The sequence below is a fragment of the Mauremys mutica genome, chromosome 10, assembly GCF_020497125.1.
Source record: "Mauremys mutica isolate MM-2020 ecotype Southern chromosome 10, ASM2049712v1, whole genome shotgun sequence".
In the NCBI taxonomy this organism is placed as follows: domain Eukaryota; kingdom Metazoa; phylum Chordata; order Testudines; family Geoemydidae; genus Mauremys; species Mauremys mutica.
This window is the reverse complement of record NC_059081.1, coordinates 40,560,156-40,582,056: the sequence shown is the minus strand read 5'-3', so window position 1 is coordinate 40,582,056 and position 21,901 is coordinate 40,560,156. Positions and strand designations below refer to the sequence as shown.

The 21,901-nt window shown below is 43.2% G+C and overlaps 1 protein-coding gene across 4 annotated transcripts in view; it reads left to right on the top strand.

The window, feature by feature from the left end:
* Window positions 1-21,901, top strand: part of OLA1 (Obg like ATPase 1) — a 180,066-nt gene that overhangs the window by 95,888 nt on the left and 62,277 nt on the right. For all 4 annotated transcript variants that reach the window (XM_045032555.1, XM_045032554.1, XM_045032558.1 and 1 more), the window contains one exon: window positions 12,551-12,726. In XM_045032555.1, the coding sequence (XP_044888490.1) occupies window positions 12,551-12,726 (176 nt within the window). The remainder of the gene's footprint in view (window positions 1-12,550; window positions 12,727-21,901) is intronic.

Below are 21,901 nucleotides of genomic sequence, written 5' to 3'. Positions count from 1 at the left end.
TATAACATAAGCACTGCAAAAATCTCTGGAGGTTTAGAGGTAAATTTTATCTCAAGGAATTTTGAAGCAGATTCTTGAAAGAAGTGGAAGAAAAATGTGTGCGTTCGGGTGCTATTTAACAGATGCCTCCTTTTACTACCATATTATGTGCATATTTATCTTTTGTTACTTTACACATTTGTGGCGTAGGTAAGAAATTTACGTTAATAAAATGTTGAGGTCTCTGTGCCCTCATTGCTGTCAGTAACTGGCAAATGGGTAGCTCCTCCTTCTCTTCAACTGGCAGGTCAGCAACCAGTGAAAATGTTCAGTTTTGTGTCCGTCTGAGCAGCCAGGCCATTTCCCCCTCTTTTGTTGCTCCAGTTTCTCCAGCCTCACTTGAAGAGCAAAGCAACAGAACCAGACGTCACTCACTGACTTTACAGTACAGATTTTTAAAGCTTTTCTTCCTCCCAGAATTATATTTCAACTCTTGAAAAATGAGTACCTTTGTAAAGTGGATTTCCCTAAGGACTTGCAGGTGCATGGAAGGGTTCCTTCTTCTACACTGCTTTTGGCTGCATATGAAGGATCAAGACTCCTTCTTCCCTGCTAGCCCACATAGTCTAAGAAATGCAGAGAGCCCAAGACAAATCTTTCCTTGAAATAGAACCTTGAGATTTAAGCCCACTGGCAAAAGGAGAAAAAACTGGATTTAGCAGGGATTAATTTCCAGACCCTTCCCTTTCCATCAGTTTCAGGTTAGGTAAGTAGTATTTTGCCCTGTGATAATTTTGTGACTCAGTCAGATGGTTCCATAAAACTCAATGTGTCTTACTCATGTCCTACCCCTGAAGATTCTTCGACTTTCTGGTTTGATAACCTTATCTGTGAACTACTAAGTGATTGTGGGGATTTGTCACCGGACTTGTTTCCAGCAAGCCTAAGATTCCTGCCTCCCATTTCCATCCCCTCTTTCTCTTACATCAGCGGAAGACAAGGATACATCCTCCTAGCCTGATTGAGTCCCTCTAGAGTTTTCCAGAAGAACTGTTTGAAAGGGTGGTTTGCGGGAGTGGGAGTCTCCATATTAAGAACATGGCTAAGACACTTATAATACAACTGGTGAAAAAGGGAAGTGAACTCCATCCTAAAGCCCCCTCCCCTCTCCACCCAACCCCCCTTTTTTTCTTTTGAGGAATCCTTGTTCATTTCTTATTTCAGTAAAAATATATTTAATGTTTGTACGGAGAAACTGAATGTGAGTGGCCTATACCAATTCCATAATTAATCATTATAAATTAGACAGAGAAAATGAGAATGATTGGTTAGCTCCCTCCCAGATTAGCCTCTCTCTGACCGTATGCATTTAGTTTTCACCTTTGTAGTGAGTTGAGCTTTCATGGACTCAACAGTATATAGTGAGCCACTACTAAAGATCTTTATTTTTATTTTTATTTTTTTTAACTTTTCCATTAAACTTGCTTTCCCTAGGATTCAGAATCCACCGCTTTGCAAAGCAGTGGGGACAAATCAAAGATGTCAGATGGGTTCTTCCAATGCTCTTCATTGTGCACTACCCATTTACAAGAATCTCCACTCATAAGGAAGTCTCCCATCCCCAAAGAGCTAGAAGAATTGGAGAGTAGGGAGAACAGTGGTGCTGTCATTTTATTTTATTAAAGGCACTGTAGACCTCTACCCAAAGAGAACATTTTAAGGAAATAGTTCTTGCCAAAAGTTCCAGGAGCATACACCTTGTGCTCAGTCTCAACTGAATACTTGTTCATATGGTAGGTCCAGATTTTCCGAATTTTGATTTTTAATCAAATTTTTCCTAGAAACTTTGTGGAAAAAATTTATGAAAAGAATATCAGTAATATTTATGTTTTCATACTTTTTAACTGTCTGTTAGCTTTTGGCTTAAATTCATGTCATAATGGAGATTCTCAGGAACTTTGCTGGAATAGAGCCAGTTGATCTTTGTACGAAAAGACTGGTTTATCTACCATCTGCAGTGACTAAAGTTTGGGACAATGGCTGAAGGATGTCCAATCTGCCACCTGTAAAACAGAGGCAGTTGGTGAAGGCTAGTGAAGAATAATTGACCTTGTGATAGCTTTAGAGTAGGCAATCTGCCAGGCAATCTCAAGAATGTAATGGTATGTTCAGTTTTGAAGAAAGCCATATTTGGCACCAAATAGTCTGGTTTCCAGCCTGCTTCTTTTGCACAAAGTCATTGCAAAGGTGATGATGGGGGCTGGCACAAAGATAGCTCTGCAGGTGGGCTCTGGTTGATTCTCTTTTTTTTGTTTGTTTGTTATTGTTTTGTTCCTTGAACAGAAAACACACGTCTTCCTCTTCAGCCCTGCTATTAACAACAACAAGCTTACAACAGCCAAAGTTGCTGGTGTGTTGATACCATCGTCTGTCTTGCAGACAAAAATTCTCATCGTTTCCGTGAGCTCCCCCACCTGTCTGTGTGTATCCACCTCTCATCTCCTGTCTTACACTTAAATTGTAAGCTCTTTTGGGGCAAGGACCACCTCTGTGTGTTCAGTGCCTAGCACAGTGGGGTCCTGGTCATGACTGGGGCTCTTAGACACTAACACAATATAAATAATAGCTGAATTGTGTTAAGTATAATATTGTGATTACAGTAAGATATATTAATGAAACAAGGGTATTGTAGTACTGAAGTTTGTAATTAAAATCTAAATTCCATCAAATGACAGCACACTTTTACTATTACTTCGTGCTGTGTATAGTATGCTGGCTCTGTAGAGAATACTGCATACTAGAGCATCCAACTTTAACTTTGTTATAATTTTTGAATGCTGCTTAATGTTCTGTTAATTCGTTTGGGGGTTTTTTGGTACAAAACTTCCTTATGAACTAGTGTTTTTCTTTTACAAGAACATTTTAAATCATTGGATAGGAAATAGTTATTTTAAGGAGTCTGCTCCAGTATGGTTTTTCGCAGACTCGCTTTCAGAGATATTTCCCCTCTTTTAATTAAAAAAAAAAATAGTCCAGTTGTCTACGGTCGCTAACACTTTTTGCTTCATTGGCATCACTTGGTTATTTATTATGCATTTAGTACTGTAGGCCAGATTTACCAGAATGTTAAGTCTGGTTTGCACCAGTTTTACCAGTGCAGAGCAGACTTGAAGCTGTCTTTACCAACTGCTTAAGGATTCCCCATGGGGATAGGGGCAGTTGTGCCTGACTGAATGGGAGAGGCTAAGGGTCAGCCAAGGTCTGCATGGGGGAAGTTTCCCAACTCCCTAACAATTCCTCCCTGCCAGAAAAATCTTATTCCATACTTCTCCCACCCATGCACAACAACCCTCCAGGTTCACTCCCAGGCTCCTTCCTTGCAATTACTTCCCCCTCCCTCAGCTCTTCTGTTACCCCTAGTTCTTCTTCGAGTGCTTGCTCATATGGATTCCAGTTAGGTGTGCATGCACTGTGTGCACGATCGTGGGAGAATTTTTACCCTAGCAACACCTGATGGGTTGGCTGTGGAGCCCCTTGGAGTGGCGCCTTAATGGCGCTGGATATATACCCCAGCTGACCCAGCGCCCCCTCAGTTCCTTCTTCCCTCCTGTGACGGTTGTTGGAACTGTGGAGCGCGGCATAGCTGTCCTCCACTCTCCCTAGCTTTGCTTCCCTGTTTTAGATAGTTGTCTTAGTTGTTATAATATATATAGTTAGTATAGTGTAAATAGTGTTATAAAGTTAGGCTTGTAGTTAAGTCTAGCAGGTTGGAAGGGGTCCTCCCCCTTCCTTCCTGCCTGCCGCCCAGGCTCATGCCCAAGGCTCCAGGTTTTAAGCTGTGTAGAGCTTGCTCAAAGCCTATGCCAACGGGAGACCCCCCCACGATTCTTGCCTGAAGTGTGTCGGGGAGTTTCACCAGGCTAAGAAGTGCAAGGTCTGTAAGGCATTCAGATCTCGAACCAAAAAGGAGTGGGACTTTAGGCTCAAGCAGCTCCTTATGGAGGCGGCCCTTAGCCCAGATACCCTATCGGCGCGCCAAGTTCCGGCACCAAGTGCATCGGTGCTTAGTGCCCCGGCAGCTGCTTCAGGTACGGCACCACAGGGAGACTCGGATAGATGCCCGTGGCACCAGACCTCTCCAGCACCGCGTCCAGTGCAAGTGGCTCGGCGCCGTTCCCTGTCTCCAGGACAGAAGAGACTGCGCAAGCTGGAGGTGACTGTCTTGCAGCCACAGGCGCCGGCACCTCCTTTGCTAACCTCCAAGTTGCGTCCAGTGCCGGAGCGACCGAGGGCACAAGCGCTGATATCGGCACAAGCGCTGATATCGCTTGTGCCGATTGACCATTGTACCATTGACTCCGGCACCGAGAGGGGAGCCATTGAGTCAAGTGCACACTGGCTCCCCAACCCGGACCATGGTTGAGCCCCGGCTTCCATCGACACCGGAGACATTTGTGACAGCGAGAGACCTCATGGCCCTCACAGAGCCGGCACCGGCACAGACTGCGACACTGCCTCTGACTTCTGTTATGCAGTCTAGGGACAAGCCTACCCTAATGTCCCCCATCTCCTAGTGTGGAGACGTGGCACCGCTCCCGATCCCGAAGCCAGTCCCGGTGCCGTTCACACTCCTGACGCCATTCCCTCTGAAAGATTCCAGGGCCATCATGCACTCCCCGGGTATGCACACTCCGGTGACCCAGCACAAGCCTTTTAAGCCGCAGCCTCAAATGTTTTACCCTCCCCCTCGTATGAGGCAGGACTTCTATAGAAGATGCAAAAAAGCAAACAGGATGTTAGGAATCATTAAAAAGGGGATAGAGAATAAGACTGAGAATATATTATTGCCCTTATATAAATCCATGGTACGCCCACATCTCGAATACTGTGTACAGATGTGGTCTCCTCACCTCAAAAAAGATATTCTAGCACTAGAAAAGGTTCAGAAAAGGGCAACTAAAATGATTAGGGGTTTGGAGAGGGTCCCATACGAGTAAAGATTAAAGAGGCTAGGACTCTTCAGCTTGGAAAAGAGAAGACTAAGGGGGGATATGATAGAGGTATATAAAATCATGAGTGATGTTGAGAAAGTGGATAAGGAAAAGTTATTTACTTATTCCCATAATACAAGAACTAGGGGTCACCAAATGAAATTAATAGGCAGCAGGTTTAAAACAAATAAAAGGAAGTTCTTCTTCGCGCAGCGCACAGTCAACTTGTGAAACTGCTTACCTGAGGAGGTTGTGAAGGCTAGGACTATAACAATGTTTTAAAAGGGAACTGGATAAATTCATGGTGGCTAAGTCCATAAATGGTTATTAGCTAGGATGGGTAAGAATGGTGTCCCTAGCCTCTGTTCGTCAGAGGATGGAGATGGATGGCAGGAGAGAGATTACTTGATCATTGCCTGTTAGGTTCACTCCCTCTGGGGCACCTGGCATTGGCCACTGTCGGTAGACAGATACTGGGCTAGATGGACCTTTGGTCTGACCCGGTACGGCCGTTCTTATGTTCTTATGTTATGCGGATGAGGTGGTAGAAAGAAATCCAATGGCCACCAGCCTGGTCAGAACCAAGGCCCTCCCAAACCATCGGCGGGGCCTAAGCAAAACTTTTGAAGGTGCGCCTGAGGACGGCGTATCAGTCATCACCCAGGATCCTTCCCCTCCATTTCGAGATCGTTTCTCCCATTTCCACCATGCGTGGTCCCATATAACTTCAGACCAGTGGGTTCTTCGCACAGTGGAAAAGAGATATTCTCTCCAGTTTTCTCCCCCCCCCCATCCTCCTTCCCCGTCCTTCTTCAGGGACCCCTCTCACGAGTAACTCCTTATACAGGAGGTCCAAACACTCCTGTCCATGGGAGCAATCGAGAAGGTTCCAAGGGAGCTAAGGGGCAGGGTTTTTTACTCCCGCTTCTTCCTAATCCCCAAGGCCAAGGGTGGGCTTTGACCCAGCCTAGATCTGTGTGGACTCAACAAATTCATGGTAAAGTTGAAGTTCTGCATGGTTTCACTGGGGACCATTATTCCTTCCCTAGATCCTGGGGACTGGTACGCCGCCCTCGACATGAAGGACGCATACTTCCATGTAGCAATTTACCCACCGCACAGGCGCTTCCTTCGCTTTGTGGTCAATCACGAACACTACCAATTCGCTGTCCTTCCCTTCGGCCTGTCCACGGCTCCCAGGGTGTTCACCAAGTGTATGGCCGTCATGGCAGCCTGCCTTCGTCGTCAACGGATCCAGGTGTTTGCATATCTCGATGACTGGCTCATTTGAGGCCAAACCAGGGACCAAGTTCAATCCCATGTTCGATTCGCCCTAAGCACGTTCCGCCGGCTGGGTCTCCTGCTTAACAACGGAAAGTCGACTCTGGAACCAACCCAGAGAATAGAGTTTATTGGGGCAGTCCTGGATCCAGACTCGCCTGCACTCTCCTGCCAGACAAACGCTTTCAGTTGACGGCGAGCATCGTTGGCAGCCTCCTAAACTTTCCAACTTCCACAGTAAAGATGTGCCTCAGCCTTCTGGGGCACATGGCTTCATGCACTTACATAACCAGGCATGCCAGACTTCGGCTTCACATGCTTCAGGCCTGGTTATCAACAGTATATCGACCAGGTCGAGACAGCCTGAGCATGGTGGTTACTGTCCCGGAATTGGTTTTGACTTCCCTCCGTTGGTGGCTGGACCCCACGTCGGTGTGTGATGGGGTACCATTTCACGCCCCACAACCCTCCTTGTACCTGGTCACACGCATCATCTCTGGGATGGGGTGCCCACCTTGGGGAGCTCCAAACACAGGGCTTGTGGAACACATCCAATCTGACTTTGCATATCAGTGTACGAGAACTGATGGCAGTACGCCTAGCGTGTCAAGCATTTTGTGAGCACCTACATGGCCATTGTGTTGCAGTCCTCACAGACAATCCCACGGCCATGTTCTACATCAACAAGCAAGGGGGAGCTTGGTCGTCCCCCCGATACCAGGAGCCCCTTCGCCTGTGGGAGTTCTGCATAGTCCACTCGATACATCTGATGGCATCATTTCTCCCAGGGGTCCAGAACGTGCTGGCAGACCACCTCAGCAGGTCCTTCCAGCCTCACAAGTGGTCGATTCGTTCAGATATCATCCACTTCATCTTCCTGAGGTTGGGGGTTTCCCCAGGTTGACCTATTCGCCTCGCGCATCAATCGGAAGTGCCAAGTGTTCTGTTCTCTCCAGGGGCGCTCTCAGGGTTCCCTATCAGATGCTTTCCTACTTTCTTGGAAAGACCAGCTGTTCTGCACCTTCCCTCCATTCCTGCTGGTTCACAGGGTCCTACTCAAGCTGTGCAGGGACAAGGCACGCATAATTCTGGTCACCCTAGCATGGCCCAGGCAGCACTGGTACACCACACTCCTGGAGTTGTCGATAGAACCTCTGATCATGCTCCCACTGTGGCTGAACCTGATCTCACAGGACCACGGACTACTCTGTCACACTGACCTGCAGTCACTCCACCTTACAGCGTGGATGCTGCATGGCTAACTTAGTCTGAGTTACTCTGCTCTCAATCGATGCAGGAGGTTCTGTAAGGCTGCAGGAAACCCTTGACTTGAGCCACGTACCTGGCTAAATGGAGGCGTTTCTCCTGTTGGTGCGAGCAGCGTGACATGCTTCCATTGCAAGTGTCAATACCTCTCATCCTAGACTATCTCCTATCCCTAAAGCAGCAGGGCCTGGCGATATCATCTGTCAGGGTGCACCTGGCAGCCATCTTGGCTTTCCATTCAGGAGAAAGTGCTTCCTCTGTCTTCTCCAATCCGATGGTAGTTAGATGTCTGAAGGGTTTAGATTGCCTCTACCCACAAGTGCGACAACCAGTTCTGGCGTGGGACCTTAACCTGGTCCACTCCAGGCTCACAGGGCCCCCGTACAAGCCAATGGCCACCTGCTCACTCCTTTACCTATCTTGGAAGACAGCTTTCTTTGTAGCTATCACTTCAGCGAGACACGTATCTGAAATCAGAGCCCTCACGTATACAGTTTTCCATAAAGACAAGGTGCAGCTTCACCCCGACCCTGCCTTTCTCCCCAAGGTGGTATCAGCTTTTTATGTGAACCAGAACGCTTTCCTCCCGGTCTTTTATGCGAAGCTGCACGCTACGCGGCAGGATCAACGTATGCACTCTCTGGATGTTCGTAGGGCCCTCGCATTCTATATCGAGTGTACGAAGCCGTTTAGGAAAATGACCCAGATCTTTGTTGCAGTGGCTGACCGGATGAAAGGCTTACCGGTCTCCTCACAACACATCTCCTCTTGGATCACGGCCTGTATCTGTGCTTGGTATGACTTGGCCGGTGTCCCGATCCCACACCTCACCGCCCACTCTACAAGGGATCAAGCCTCATTGGCCGCTTTCCTGGCCCAGGTTCCAATTCACGAGATCTGTAGAGCTGCAGTTTGGTCATCGTTACATACCTTTGCTGCTCACTACGTGTTAGTTCAGCAGTCTAGAGGCGCTGCCACATTTGATTCAGTGGTTCTGCACTCAGCAATGTGTCACTCTGACCCCACCGCCTAGGTATGTCTTGGGAGTCACCTAATTGGAATCGATATGAGCAAGCACTCGAAGAAGAAAAAACAGTTACTCACCTTTTGTAATTGTTCTTCGAGATGTGTTGCTCATATCCATTCCAAACCCGCCCTCCTTCCCCTCTGTTGGAGTAGCTGGCAAGAAGGAACTGAGGGGGCGCTGGGTCGGCTGGAGTATATATCCAGCGCCATTAAGGCGCCACTCCAGAGGGCTCCACAGCAGACACACCGGGTGTTGCTAGGGTAAAAATTCTCCAACGATCGTGCACGCGGTGCGCGCGCACCTAATTAGAATGGATATGAGCAACACATCTCGAAGAACAACTGTTGCAAAGATGAGTAACTGTTTTTTCTGCCAAGCCTTTGTACTGGTTCTGCAAGGTGTGGGAAATACATTTCTGTATTGTAGTTTAAGTGAATGATTACTCAAAGTTCTGTATTAATATGCCTAGTCGGGAATCTATTTGTCAAATAAAAAATCCTCCTTAATCTTTTTTGTTGTCTGGATTGTTACAGACATACTTGTGGACAGGTATTTTGAAATGAATTACCAAAATAATTGAAACTGTCATGATTATGTAGTGTTATTTTGACACATAAAATATGCACAAATTTGCAAAATTTTAAAATTCTGTGTACAGAATTTTTAATTTTTTGGCTCAGAATTCCCTAGGAGTAATGATGTGGAAAATATTTCACTTTTGTGTAACCAACGAGGAATTTCCTCTTTACAGGCTAAGATCCCAGACATGTGAATTACGATTTGTTTATTAAAAATCCTTGGGATTATCTGTTAGCTCCATCAGAGTACACCTGTGGCCATCAGCACCAGTATACACCAACTCTGTATTTTCCTGCCCAGTTCATGAAGGGTTTGATTTGCATCTTCCCTCTGGTGGTGAAACTGGTACTGCCCTTGGACTTGAAACTTGATAAACCCTCACTAAGCCTCCTTTTGAGTCCCTGGTGTCCTGCTCTCCTCTACATCTTTCTATTAAAGTAGCATTTATGGATAAAAGAGTTGGAAACTAGGGACACTCATGGCTGGTAACAGCCCCTCACCACCTGCCTCTTCCCACCCTTCTTCCCCAAGGATAAGGTTTCTAATAGGCTGCATCCTAATTTTGTGTCTCAGGTAGTGTTGGACTTTCACATCAACCAAAATATCCAGCTGCCTGTGTTTTACTCTGAACCCTACTTAGGCAGAGAAGAGATGGCATAGCAGTCACTGAACGAGTGTCAGGATCTTGGCTTCTGCCTGTCTGAAAGTCCCCTAGAAACACTTCATTTCATTCAGAGAACTTTAAAAAGAAAAGGCTATCTCATCCCAGAGGCTGTCAAAATGCTTTGAGATGAACATCACCCTTGAGGGCAGCATAAGAACTTACTGGACTAGAATTTGTGCAGCTTTGATACCTTCTTTAGAGATGTTCCTGTTACTGACATCTGCAGATTAGCAGCTTCGAATTCTGTTCACACTCTTGCTAAAACACTATGCCCTGGTGCAAGCAGCTGCTTCTGATGCCTCTATAGGCAGGGCAGTTTTGGAATCTGTTGTATTACTGGACTCCAGGCACCTACCACACCATAAAGATGCTGTTGTGAATCACCTGAGCTGCACTGCACATAGGGACAGTCACTCAAAAGAGGGGTACTCATCTAGTAGTAGCTTGAGTTCTTCAAGATGTGTTGTCCCTATGTGTAGTGCACTGCAGCTCTGTCCTTGCTGCCTGCTTTCCATCTTTGGGAACTTGAGGTAGAGAAGGGACTAAAATGGCAGTAGTCTGGCCATCCCCTTTATTCTCTTGATGCAAAGCATGAGGAGAGCTGGGGTTCATATATGGACCCACAGGGACTCTGCTAAAGAAAATTATCTGGTCCTGGGCATATGGCGCACATGCACAACTTGAAGTGTACTACACATAGGGATAACACATCTTGAAGAACAGAAGTTATTACAAGGTGAGTTATTCCTTGTTAATAACATTTCTGTTCATATCCAGATGTTATGTTGCCATGTTTGGTGTATGTTCTAAGTGGTTTTTGGTTGAAAGTCTTTTAGATATGGGAGCTAATTGATATGCTTTAGAGAATTTGAGAAGAAAGGATTTTCCAAGCTGCTGTTAGCATTTTCTACAATGTGAAAATGATTTTGACATTATGTATCTTCATTTATTCCATCTGTAAGCTACACACCTGCTGTTGTACCTGAATAGCTTAGACATTCTTACCATGCTTACTTTGACTTTTTTAAATGTTTAAATGTAATCTTTTCATTATAAAACCACTCTTTTCAATAATTTATTTAAAAGTGAAAACGGTTGAAATGTGATGACATAGAAAACTAACATTCTATCTAGCAATTGTGAAGTATTGTTTTTAATTTAGAGTAGAAAATATCTTGCCCTAAATTTGGTGCACTAAAAGTGAAGTCCATTGATTTATTCTGTCACAAAATAGGGCTTGGCTACACTGGCGCTTTACAGCGCTGCAGCTTTCTCGCTCGGGGGTGTGAAGCAAGTTACAGCGCTGTAAAGCGCCAGTGTAAACTGTGCCCCAGCGCTGTAAACTAATCCTCACGGCGAGGTGGAGTACGTGCAGTGCTGGGAGAGCTCTCTCCCAGCGCTGGCGCCGCGACCACACTCGCACTTCAAAGTGCTGCCGCGGGAGTGCTCCCACGGCAGCGCTTTGGAGTTTGGAGTGTAGCCAAGCGCATAGTCACATTTGGTGAGCTACATTCCATGAATTCAGTAATATTCAAAAGTATATTAGTTTTGTTTTTCAGTCTCTTTGTTAATTTCTAAGTACGTTCTTGTGCTAAGTAATCTGTATAGTGGGTCATTACAATGAAATTGATCCATGAATACTTCAGGACCACCCCCCTCCGACCCCATTTAAAACCTTTCTTGGGTTTTGTTCAGTTTTTGTGATGCTATTCCTTACCTGATAATTTAAGAGTAAATCCTAGTTGAATTATGTTGCCACATTATGTCTTCAATAGAGCATAAAGTCAGTACACATGCTTCAGTAATATCTGTTTTTTTTTTTACCCTTTATGTTTCCATTTGGCAATTTGAAATTATGGCTTCAGCTCCACTTTAAATATGTGATAATAGATGTGTTTCTAATAAGGGCCAGCACCATTTTGTTCAGATGCTGTGAATGGTTGTCACTCATATATGACAAATGCACCTTCATCCGCTTCTTTGATGGCCTCCGAAAAACCATACCCTCAAATCAGGACGATGAAATTAGCTGCTGTGTAAATTGTGTGTCTGAGTGGTTCATTATCTAATCACCGTCAGAACCACAGTGATAAAGTAGATTGAAGCAGGGAAGAGGTCTGCCAGATGATTTCAGGCCTTTTTCTAAATTCTGTTTGTCTAGGGTTTCCAAGGGAATGTGGTTCAAAACTTCAAAATTCTTTGACTAGAACTTCCTATGTGTATTTTATGTACAAAACTTGTGGCTAATGATAGTGTTAGGATGACTCTTTAGATGGTCTCTTTCATTCTTCAAACCACCATTAAATATTGTAATCAATACAAAGGTATTTTGAAGTGGGCTACCACGTTTTGCTGCTGATAGCCAAGACATTTTTAAGTAAAATGGCCCCAACTTTGAGGAAAATGCTTAAATCCATCCTCATTCAGGAAAGCACTTGAGCATGTGTATAAACTTAAGTTCTTAAGTGCTTTTCTGAATTGGGGCTGGTCTGACTAATGTTCTGTACATGTCCCTGTAAAGCTTGAAATAATGTGGTAACCACATTAGTTAAGAATGAATTGCTCAGCACTTGAAGTACTATAGTGTTGTAAATGAACATATTAAATATTGTGTAAAATATTGTAGGCAACTGTTATGCGCTGGAAGAGGAATGGTCTATTTTTTTCATCTCTGACTTTCTATGTCTGATTATTACACTATTGTTAATGTGTTGTGTTGTCTATTTAGGTTTAATACTTAAATTAAGTGTTCTTTTGTTCTAGGATCATTTGAAAATGATGATATCACTCATGTTGAAGGAAGTGTAGATCCTGTTCGCGACATTGAAATAATACATGAAGAACTTAGACTTAAGGATGAGGAAATGATCGTTCCAATTATAGACAAATTAGAAAAAGTAGCTGTGAGAGGAGGGGACAAGAAATTAAAACCTGAATATGTAAGTAAAAAGTGTGCTGTTAAATGTATAATTATTTCTTGTACCAGTATGTTTTCATTTATGTTCGCACTTTTTAAAATCAGTAATGTAAAATTATACATAGACCATTATTTCTGTGTTCATTTTAAAATTATCACTGCTGCAAGGTCTGTTGGGTTAAAATCATTAAAATGAGCTTCATTTTCTCTTGATAACCTAGGGTTACACTGAGGGAGCTAGATGCACGCCATTTAAAGTACTCTGACATAACTCAATCCAGTCTTGCTCAAAATGGGAGATGATACTGACATTAGTGTAATGTGAAAGCTCATACCTGCCTAGATGGATATCCCAGCCTCTGTGTGTGACACTACAAAATCTCAACTTGCATCCAGATAGCCTGTCACCTATAATTAGGATGATATTCCCATTTATAAATCAGTAATAGAGTATAACCTTGTCAGACTTGATCATTGCAGAGCTCAGCACATGATCTTCAGCTAAGCACCAGAGGCCTAAAAAGACCCCCAGAGTTTGAAACTGGGATTTGCTCCCAAAACCAGTGTACAAATTCTGATGCTGTGCTGTTCCCAGTGATTGTTGTCTAGGATGATTTGTTTGCTTGGCTCCTCTTGATCTCATTGAGAGAGGGCCCATAGTTGGAGCATTCTTGATGTTCATGTTAGCATGAACATGTGCAAATCATTCTGGGGGTGACACATCATGTCCATCCTATGCTAGGGAAGGAGAAGTCCCTTTTTTGTAGCCCAGCATCTCCCACAATTTTGATAATGGACTATGTCACTCTTGCCTGCAGTTTCCAGAGGCAGTTCAAAGATGCAGTGCAAACTTTGCTAGCCATGCCCCTTTCTCTGGCCTGCTGCCAGATTTTGTGCTACCATGATTGAAGTCAAGTGGTAGTTTGTTTTGCTCCTGACTTTTCTGTAATAGCCTATTTTATTCATTTTTTTGGGCAGTAGTAAGCAGCCGTTCTTTATTCTTCCTCCCTCTCTCCTGGAGAGTAATTGAGCAGTGCAGTGGTCACAGTGCAGTGGTCACCTAGATTTGGTACTGTAGTGCCACCCTGCTCCCCTCCCCGCCAGCCACTCCCCAAACATGGCCGAGCTGTTGTTCAGACACGAAGGTAGATCCTCACAAATACAAAAAGTGTTGTATTTGTGAGGCAGCTTTTACAGGCTTTTTGGAGGGCGAATTGTGTCCTGCCTTTTCTTGGTTAGCTGACCCTTGCACTGCTAGGGCACAGGGCTTTGAGTAGAATAGGCATGTTGGGTTCCCGGCTCCGTGCCCCAAAAAGCTGAGACTCCAGCATAGAAAACCCAATATGGAGTTGCAGAGTAGGGATGAGGAGGACTCCAGCCAGCCAGTCTTGGGGAGAGCAGCAGGGCTCATACGCAACTCCCTTTCTTGTCAGCTCAAACAGGGAATTCCAGCAATGGGACTCTATCCCTGGGATACGAGGAATGGGACCCCAAGTGGGGGGACACTGAGGGAGACCTTTCCAGAGGCCTCAAGGTATTGCATAAAGCAAACCACAAAAGACCATGCTGTAGCCACAGCTGGTTGGCACTGTTGCAAAGCAGGCCAAGAAGGCTACTGTTCATGTTCTGAGCAGGGCATGTAAAAATGCAACAGTGTTCCCCATAAGATGTTTGAAATAGGACAAGGCAAATACCTGCATCGCAAGACAAGAACCACAGTGTCCTGGCTAGATGACCTTAAGGCCATGAACATCTGACTCCCAGTCTGCACGTAAGAAAATTTCCTTAGCAACAACCTTTGTTGGCAAATGCGTCAGTGCGTGCAATGAGATTTTTTTTTGGCCAGGGCCATGATATCCAGCTGAGCAAGCGAGGCACCACATGTAGCTTCTCCCCTGGAAGAGGTCAATACTCACTCTAAACAAATACTATGCTCATCTAAATTCACAGATTCTCTCTTCTTTGGGGAAAAACTAGACAAAATTTTGCAGAAAATTCTACCAAACCAAAATAGCCCTTCCTCTTCCCTCCTCACTCAGTGCTCTAAGAAGGGACTATAAACCCAGCACCAGTCAGAAATGTTCCTTTTGTCCAATTTTCTCACAAAAATACTAGAGGAAAGATAACAGGTATATCAGGGTAAGCCCCAGAACTGGGGAATGGGTAGAAAATCCAGAGGTGGTTCCATTGACTGTAAGAGCCTGCTATGACAGTGAACAAATGTGCCTTCTCCCAGTTGGGAATCTAGAAGGCAGAATTTCTAGTTTCTCAGAAGAATGGTCGTATTGATCAGACAGAGAGATGGGCAAGAGGAGAGAGTAAGTTGCAGATATTCCCTTGAACTAAGAGCTCCATCCCATACTTTCTCCAACCAGTCCCCCATCTTGAGCAACCCTGTTGAGCTGGTGTTAAATTAAATCTCGCTTCCACTGGACATAGGAGCTTTAGAAGGAGTTCCCGCAGAAGAAAGTTTTAGGTTTGTGCTCCCTTTTGTTCATTGTCTAAAAATGTAGCAATGTGGTCAGAGCCATCCTGGACCTCAAGCTTTTCAACAAATGGATGAAATAAGTGAAATTTTGGATGGAGACCCTAGCTTTAGTGGTAGCATCCTCGTCCCAAGGGAACTATTTTGCACTCTGGATCTAGCAGATGCATATCTTTATAGTCCCATATGACTGTACCACCTCAGGCTGCGAAGATTTGCACAGCTCACTATTTGCACCAAACATTCCATTCAGCCTCTTTGTTCCCCCACCTCCCCCGCCCCCCAGTGTCTTCACCACAATGGTGGTGAAGATGTGGGTGATAACAGCTAGACTCATGTCTCAGGGCATTCACTTGTGTCCCTTCCTGGATGACATTTTGATTGGAATTCCAACCCAACCTGCAGCACGTGGGATCTCTCCCAGCCTCCATGAGTTCTCAAAGATAACTTCTGAAGGGTTGGCTCTCTGTAGCCAGTTCCTTAAGTATCTAGGATGTATTTCATTAGGCCTTACCGACTTGAAGACATCTAATTTCTCTAAGGACAGTACTATGCTTAAAATGCTGCAGCAGTGCAGCAGCAGTGGTGCTGCTATAACACTTAAGTGAAGATGCATGCATGCCGACAGGAAGGCTTCCTCCTATAAACGTAGTTAATCCACCTCTGCCAGAGGCAGTAACTATGCTGTTACACTGACCTCACCCACGGTGTAAACTGTTATTCAGGGGTGGATTTTAGGTAGCAGTGTCCATTCAGTCAGCACATGTGGTCTGCCTCACCATTATCTAGCACTGCCAGGGCAAACCATGCTCAACCGCCCTTGGCCTGGGAATGGAGTGAGTAGCAGTCCAGTTTGCTTACCTCTCTTTAGATTGATAGCGTTTAGTTTATAGTTTTCAGAAGTTCAAGATGGTCTCACTAAGTGTATCAAGTTCCTGTACTTCAGTTTTAAGACTTACCCTTTATGTTTAAAAAGGCTATGAATGTGTTGGATTGTCAGTTATTATTCCATCACTAGAACAAGGAGATTGGTTCTTGGCTCTCAACCTACAGGATGCCTACTTCCACATCTCAATTCGACAATCTCTTGGGAGATTCCTCCGATTTACCTTTGGCAAGACTATTGTCAGTACAGAGTGCTCCCATTTGCACCCAAACGATTCTCCAAGGTCCTCTCCGTGGGGGAATTCTGCACTATTGCACATGCAGAATTTGCACAGAAATGAATGTGTGTGCAGAATTTCCTTTCTCCCACAGAAATGGGCTGCAGAGCTACTGGCCGCCACTAGGGGCTGCTGGACCCAGCTCACAAACAGAAAATAGTGTTGCTAGTGGGAGGGAGCTGGAGGGTTCCTGGCCATTGCAGTTCTCAGCACACCCTGAAGGAAGGAGGTGGTGTGCAAGAAACACCATACAAGCCTGGGACTCAGCATCAGGCTGTTTCTCCCTGTTGATCCCTGGGCTCGTGGGGGGCAGGATTCTGGGCTGGAGTGGACCCTGCAGATGGACTCTGGTGGGGAGGGGGTGAATGTGAGTGTCTTGGTGGGGGATGTGGGAGTGTCTCCAGCTGGGGTCTAGGGAGTAGGGGGTGTGGGTGTATGGGCTGGGGGGCACCCAGCAGTTGGGCTCTGGGGAACAATGGGTGTGGGTGTTGGCCCTCCCGCTGGGCTCTGAGGTGGGGAGGAGGCAGAGATGCAAAGGTTTCTTCAACTCTCCACTCCTGGGAGAATTTTTTTGTTTATGTATTGTTACAGACATAGTTGCTGACAGGTATTTTGAAATAAATTACCAAAGTAATTGAAACTGGCGTGATTATGTAGTGTTATTTTGACAAAATATGCAGAATTTGGCAGAATTTTTAATTTTTGGCTCAGAATTCCCCCAGGAGCATCCATCGTAACAGCACACTTACATTTACACTGATGTTCACTATGTTAGTCCTCCAATCACTGCTAACCTTTATAGTGGAGAACATAAACAAAAAAGGCATTTATCACTTCAGCTGTTGCCATGTTTTCTTTATTGTCTTTTCCTCCTCATTGAGCAATGGGCCTACTTTGTCCTTGGTCTTTCTCTTGCTTCTAATGTATTTGTAGAATGTTTTCTTGTTACCCTTTATGTCACTAGCTAGTATAATCTCATTTTGTGCCCTGGCCTTTCTAATTTTGTCCATGTATGCTTGTGCTGGTTTTTATATTCATCCTTCATAATTTGACCTAGTTTCCACTTTGTGTATGACCCTTTTGAGTTTCAAGACATTGAAGATCTCCTGGTTAAGCCAGAGTGGTCTCTTACCATACTTCTTATCTTTCCTATGTATTGGGATAGTTTGCTCTTGTGACCTTAATAATGCCTCTTTTAAAAAACTGCCAGCTCTTCTGATCTCTTCTCTTCCCCTCTTAGGCTTGCTTCCCATGGGATCTTACTTACCAATTCTCTGAGTTTGCTGGAGTCTGCCTTTTAGAAGTATGTGGGGCAGTTAAAGTGCAACATATTACAGGGCTTTACAAATCACACCCCTCTAGTATGTCTTGCCAGCGACGTGTAGACAAGCCCATAGTCTATCATCTTTACTGTGAGGAGAGAACCTAGAATTAAACTATTTAGTAAGTGTATCAAGTTCCTGTACTTCAGTTTTAAGACTTAGGTTTTTTAAACATAAAGGGTATAAATGTGTTGGATTGTCAGCCCTGGATACAGAAAGTTCCTGTTTATTCATAGAACAGATACATCACAGTTTGCAGTATTGCAGACTTCATCCACACTATAGTGCCAGTGTCACCTTAAAGGACCAGTGTCTATATTCATTTAATCCTTGGTGTTTCTGTTGAGACTGCCAATAAAAATGGAAAATAAATTTCTAGTGGTAGTAGTTTTGATGTATGTGCTTGTCCATTAGAACGCGATCACCAGTTTAGTTTGCATAAATTTAGAGTTGAAACCACTACCAAGCCATATTTCTTTAAAATAAATTATTTCAAAATACAACTTTTAAAATAAGAAATAAAATTAATTGGAATGTTTAAAAAAAAATTGAAGATACTTTACATTTAGTAGCATAAGAACAGTGTAGTGTATATCTAGATTAGAAAAAATCTGTCCTGATGTTTTTGCCTAGTGGACTGTGACTAAGTAATGGACATGTTAAATGTGGTTAGAGGGTAAATGTGTGGATTCAGCAAATTTGGACTATCCGCTACCATTTCTAATGTTTATAATATTTCCAGGGGCTTTAACAGACACCTTTTTGTCCACTCTTGAATTTATTTTTTAGTTGTTGTAAGGTACCTATCCAAAAGCCCTAGTTGCTTTCATATGATTAAAATATACTTTCCTTATTATGTGGGAGGTGATTTATAAATGGCAGCACAAAATAATGAATAGGTACCTGCCTTTATCTCTTTACCAGATCAACTGGATCAGAATAGAAGGAAGAATACACACATGCCTCTATACTCTGATAAATAGGATGTTACTGATCTTTAAGGACAAGTATTCTTCATAGTTGTTATTGATAAATTAGATCTTGTCCTGTCTGTGACTTAAGTAGCTAGTTGAGAATTGTCAAAAGCTTCAGCCTTGTCTCCATCCTAGCTGTGAATATATAAAATATTGCATCATAATTTTTATAAAGTGCTTTTTTCTTATTTATGAGCTCAGTTCCTCCCACTCAACACAGGGGACGAGAGAGAGAAAGGGAAAATCTTGTACATACTTTATTAACAAAGCTCTTGCCAGTAGCTTTTCTGTTGTAATGAGTAACTTAAGCAATAAGTTACTAGGCTTCGAGAAAATATTTCTATTGTTGATATATGTGATTATGCCTAAAGTTTTTAGTGGACTGTTTACTGTACTTAATGGGGTATTTAGAGGAAATTAAAATTCTTTATAAGGAGTGTTTTGAATGCATCAAAAATATTCTTGACAGATGTCGTGGTGTTAGAGCCTAGGGCACATTACATATTGTGACTTTTTTATATTACCAGTGCCCATAGAGAAGTTAGTGCCCGAACACCTGTGACAAAAGCAGTTTTTCCAATGTAAACTTGTTTTCTGATGATATCTGACCTAATATCCAGTGGATTTTTAAGATTTTGCAAGGAATTTCTGTAAGAGTGAGAAGTAGATTTGTTCAGAAGAGAAATGCAGTGTTTCTTTTAAGTGAAGTTTGGCTATCTAAAGTTCAAGGAACATGAGACTGCTACAAGTATTCATCTTTGAAATACAGCTTTCCCCATTTCATATAATTTGTTTGCCTTTTGTTTTGAAAATCCACAAGCATAGTTGATGATTCCTGTAACTGAAAACCCCCAGGATTTGCAAGGCTGATCTATAGTAGAGAATTTTAGGGTTGTTAACACAAGTTGTCACCTGGAATGTTTGTAAAATGCTTCATATCTGCACACAAAAATTCCTGTGATGTTTCACAAGCATCCTCAGTATTGTTACAACTGCTGTAGCTCTGAGTAAGTCTTAGAACAGATTTCTTTCTCCAGTTCAGTTTGTTAGGGTAGGAGGGAAAAATAGATGATACACGTGTACTAGTTCAATTACTCCTCCTGTTCCATTCTCCTGGTGCTCTTGCTCACCATTCAGTAATGGTGTTGAATACTGTTTCTGCCACATGTCAACTCCTTTTCACCCCAGCTGATGAAATTCAATTTTGTCTCTTTCTCAGTTGTGGATATATACAACGTTGCATCATAATTTTTATGAAGGGTTTTTGTCTCATTTGTGAACTTAGTTTCTCCCACTCAACACATAGGGGGAGAGACAGGGAAAGGTGTTATGAGTAACTTAGACTACACTACAGACCTTACAATGGCACCACTGTACCGCTGCAGTTGCGCCGCTGTAATGTCTCCTGTGTAGAGGTCTCCCAATCGGCATAATTAAACCATCCCCAATGAGCGGTGGTAGCTATGTCAGCGGGAGACACTCTCCACTGACATAGTGCTGTCCACACCGGCACTTTTGTCCGTGAAACTTACGTTGGTCGGGTAGTGGGGTTTTTTCCCACACCCCTGACTGACAAAAGTTTTGCCGACAAAAGTGCTAGAGTAGACAGTTTTAGGCAGTAAGTTGCATCTCATTAAATACATAGCATGTTCTACTAAACAGTTTTTTAATATTAGCCTTTTTTCAAACACTTGTAAAGTTATTTTTAACAATAAATGTTTTACAAGACATCTTTTTAAACACTGTTCTATAATAAACTTTTACTTTTAAACTTTTGTTTTACTTCTTTAAACCAGTGGGTTTTCACTGTCTTAAAAAAAAAAAAAAAAAACAACCAAAACCACAATACAGAAATGAGGGAGCCCTGTCTGAAACTGAATGAAAAGTAACATAAGCACAGCCATGATTGGAAAGAAGTGTTTACCCACTGAACTAGTTTGTCTTAACCAAGGATGACTAGTGTAGGCACATTAAACCGTTTCAGAAGTAAACAGTTCAATAACCACTTAGCTGAACCATCTAACCTTGAAACAGCGCAATCTTCTATCAGAATTTGAAAAGGTTTCATAGAGGATTTTTTTTTAAGGTAAGAAGGGACCATTATGATGATCTAGTCTGTCCATAATATAGGCCATAGGACTTCCCTTAATTACTTCCTGCTTCAAGTCCAATATCTGAGGTTAAACTAGAGCATATCTTCTGGAACAATATCCAATCTTGCTTTAAAGATGTCCAGTTATGGAGAATCCATCATAACCCTTAGTAGGTTGTTCCAGGGCATAATCACTCTCATTGGTAAAAAGTTGCACCTTATTTCTAATCTGATTTCAATTTCCAGCTACTGGATATTGTTACACCTTAGTCTGCTAAATTGAAGAGCCTTCTATTATCTAATTTCTGTTCCCCATGTAGATTCTTGTAGATGGTTATCAAGTCACCCCTTACCCTTCTCATTGGAAAAGATTTAGCTCCTTGAGTCTTTTACATTAATGCATTTTTTTTACAAAGACTTCATCATTCTTATGGCTTTTCTCTGAACCCTGTCCAACTTACCAACATCTTTTTTGAACTATGGACTGGACTCAGTATTCCAGTAGAGGTCACATCAATGCCAAATGGTAATTTAACCTCCCCACTCTGATTTGATATTTCCCTGTTTACACATATAAGGACTGCATTCATCCTTTTTAGTTGAGCTCATGTTCAGCTAATTATTCAGTGACCTCAAGTCTTAATCAGTCACTGCTTCCCAAGATAGAGTCCCCATTTTGTAAATATGACCTATATTCTTTGTTCCTAGGTCCTAAGTCCTCTTCATTATTTACCGTTTCTCCAGTCTTTGTGTTATCTGCAAAGTTTATCAGTAATGATTCTGTTTTCTTCCAGGTCATTGATGAAAATGCTAAATAGCATTTGGGGCCAAGAATCAGTCTCTTTCAGATCCCATTAGAAACAAAATGTCACGTGGCACCAAATCAGATGTCTTACAGAAAGAAATTCATGTATATTACATCAACACTCCTATTTTTATCCACTTATCAAGACACCTGCCATCCAGAATCCAATATGAAATATGGGGTCCAAGAGCAACAATTCTAAGGCTTCAGCTACTCCTTGTAGTTTCCCAAGTAGAAGCAGAGAGAAGCTGACATTATTCTTGTCAGTTTCACTGCTGTACACATAATTCTGAACAGCAGCAATGAAATTGAGCAAGTATCATCAATTTCATTTTGCTGCTGCTTGGGAAATCTGA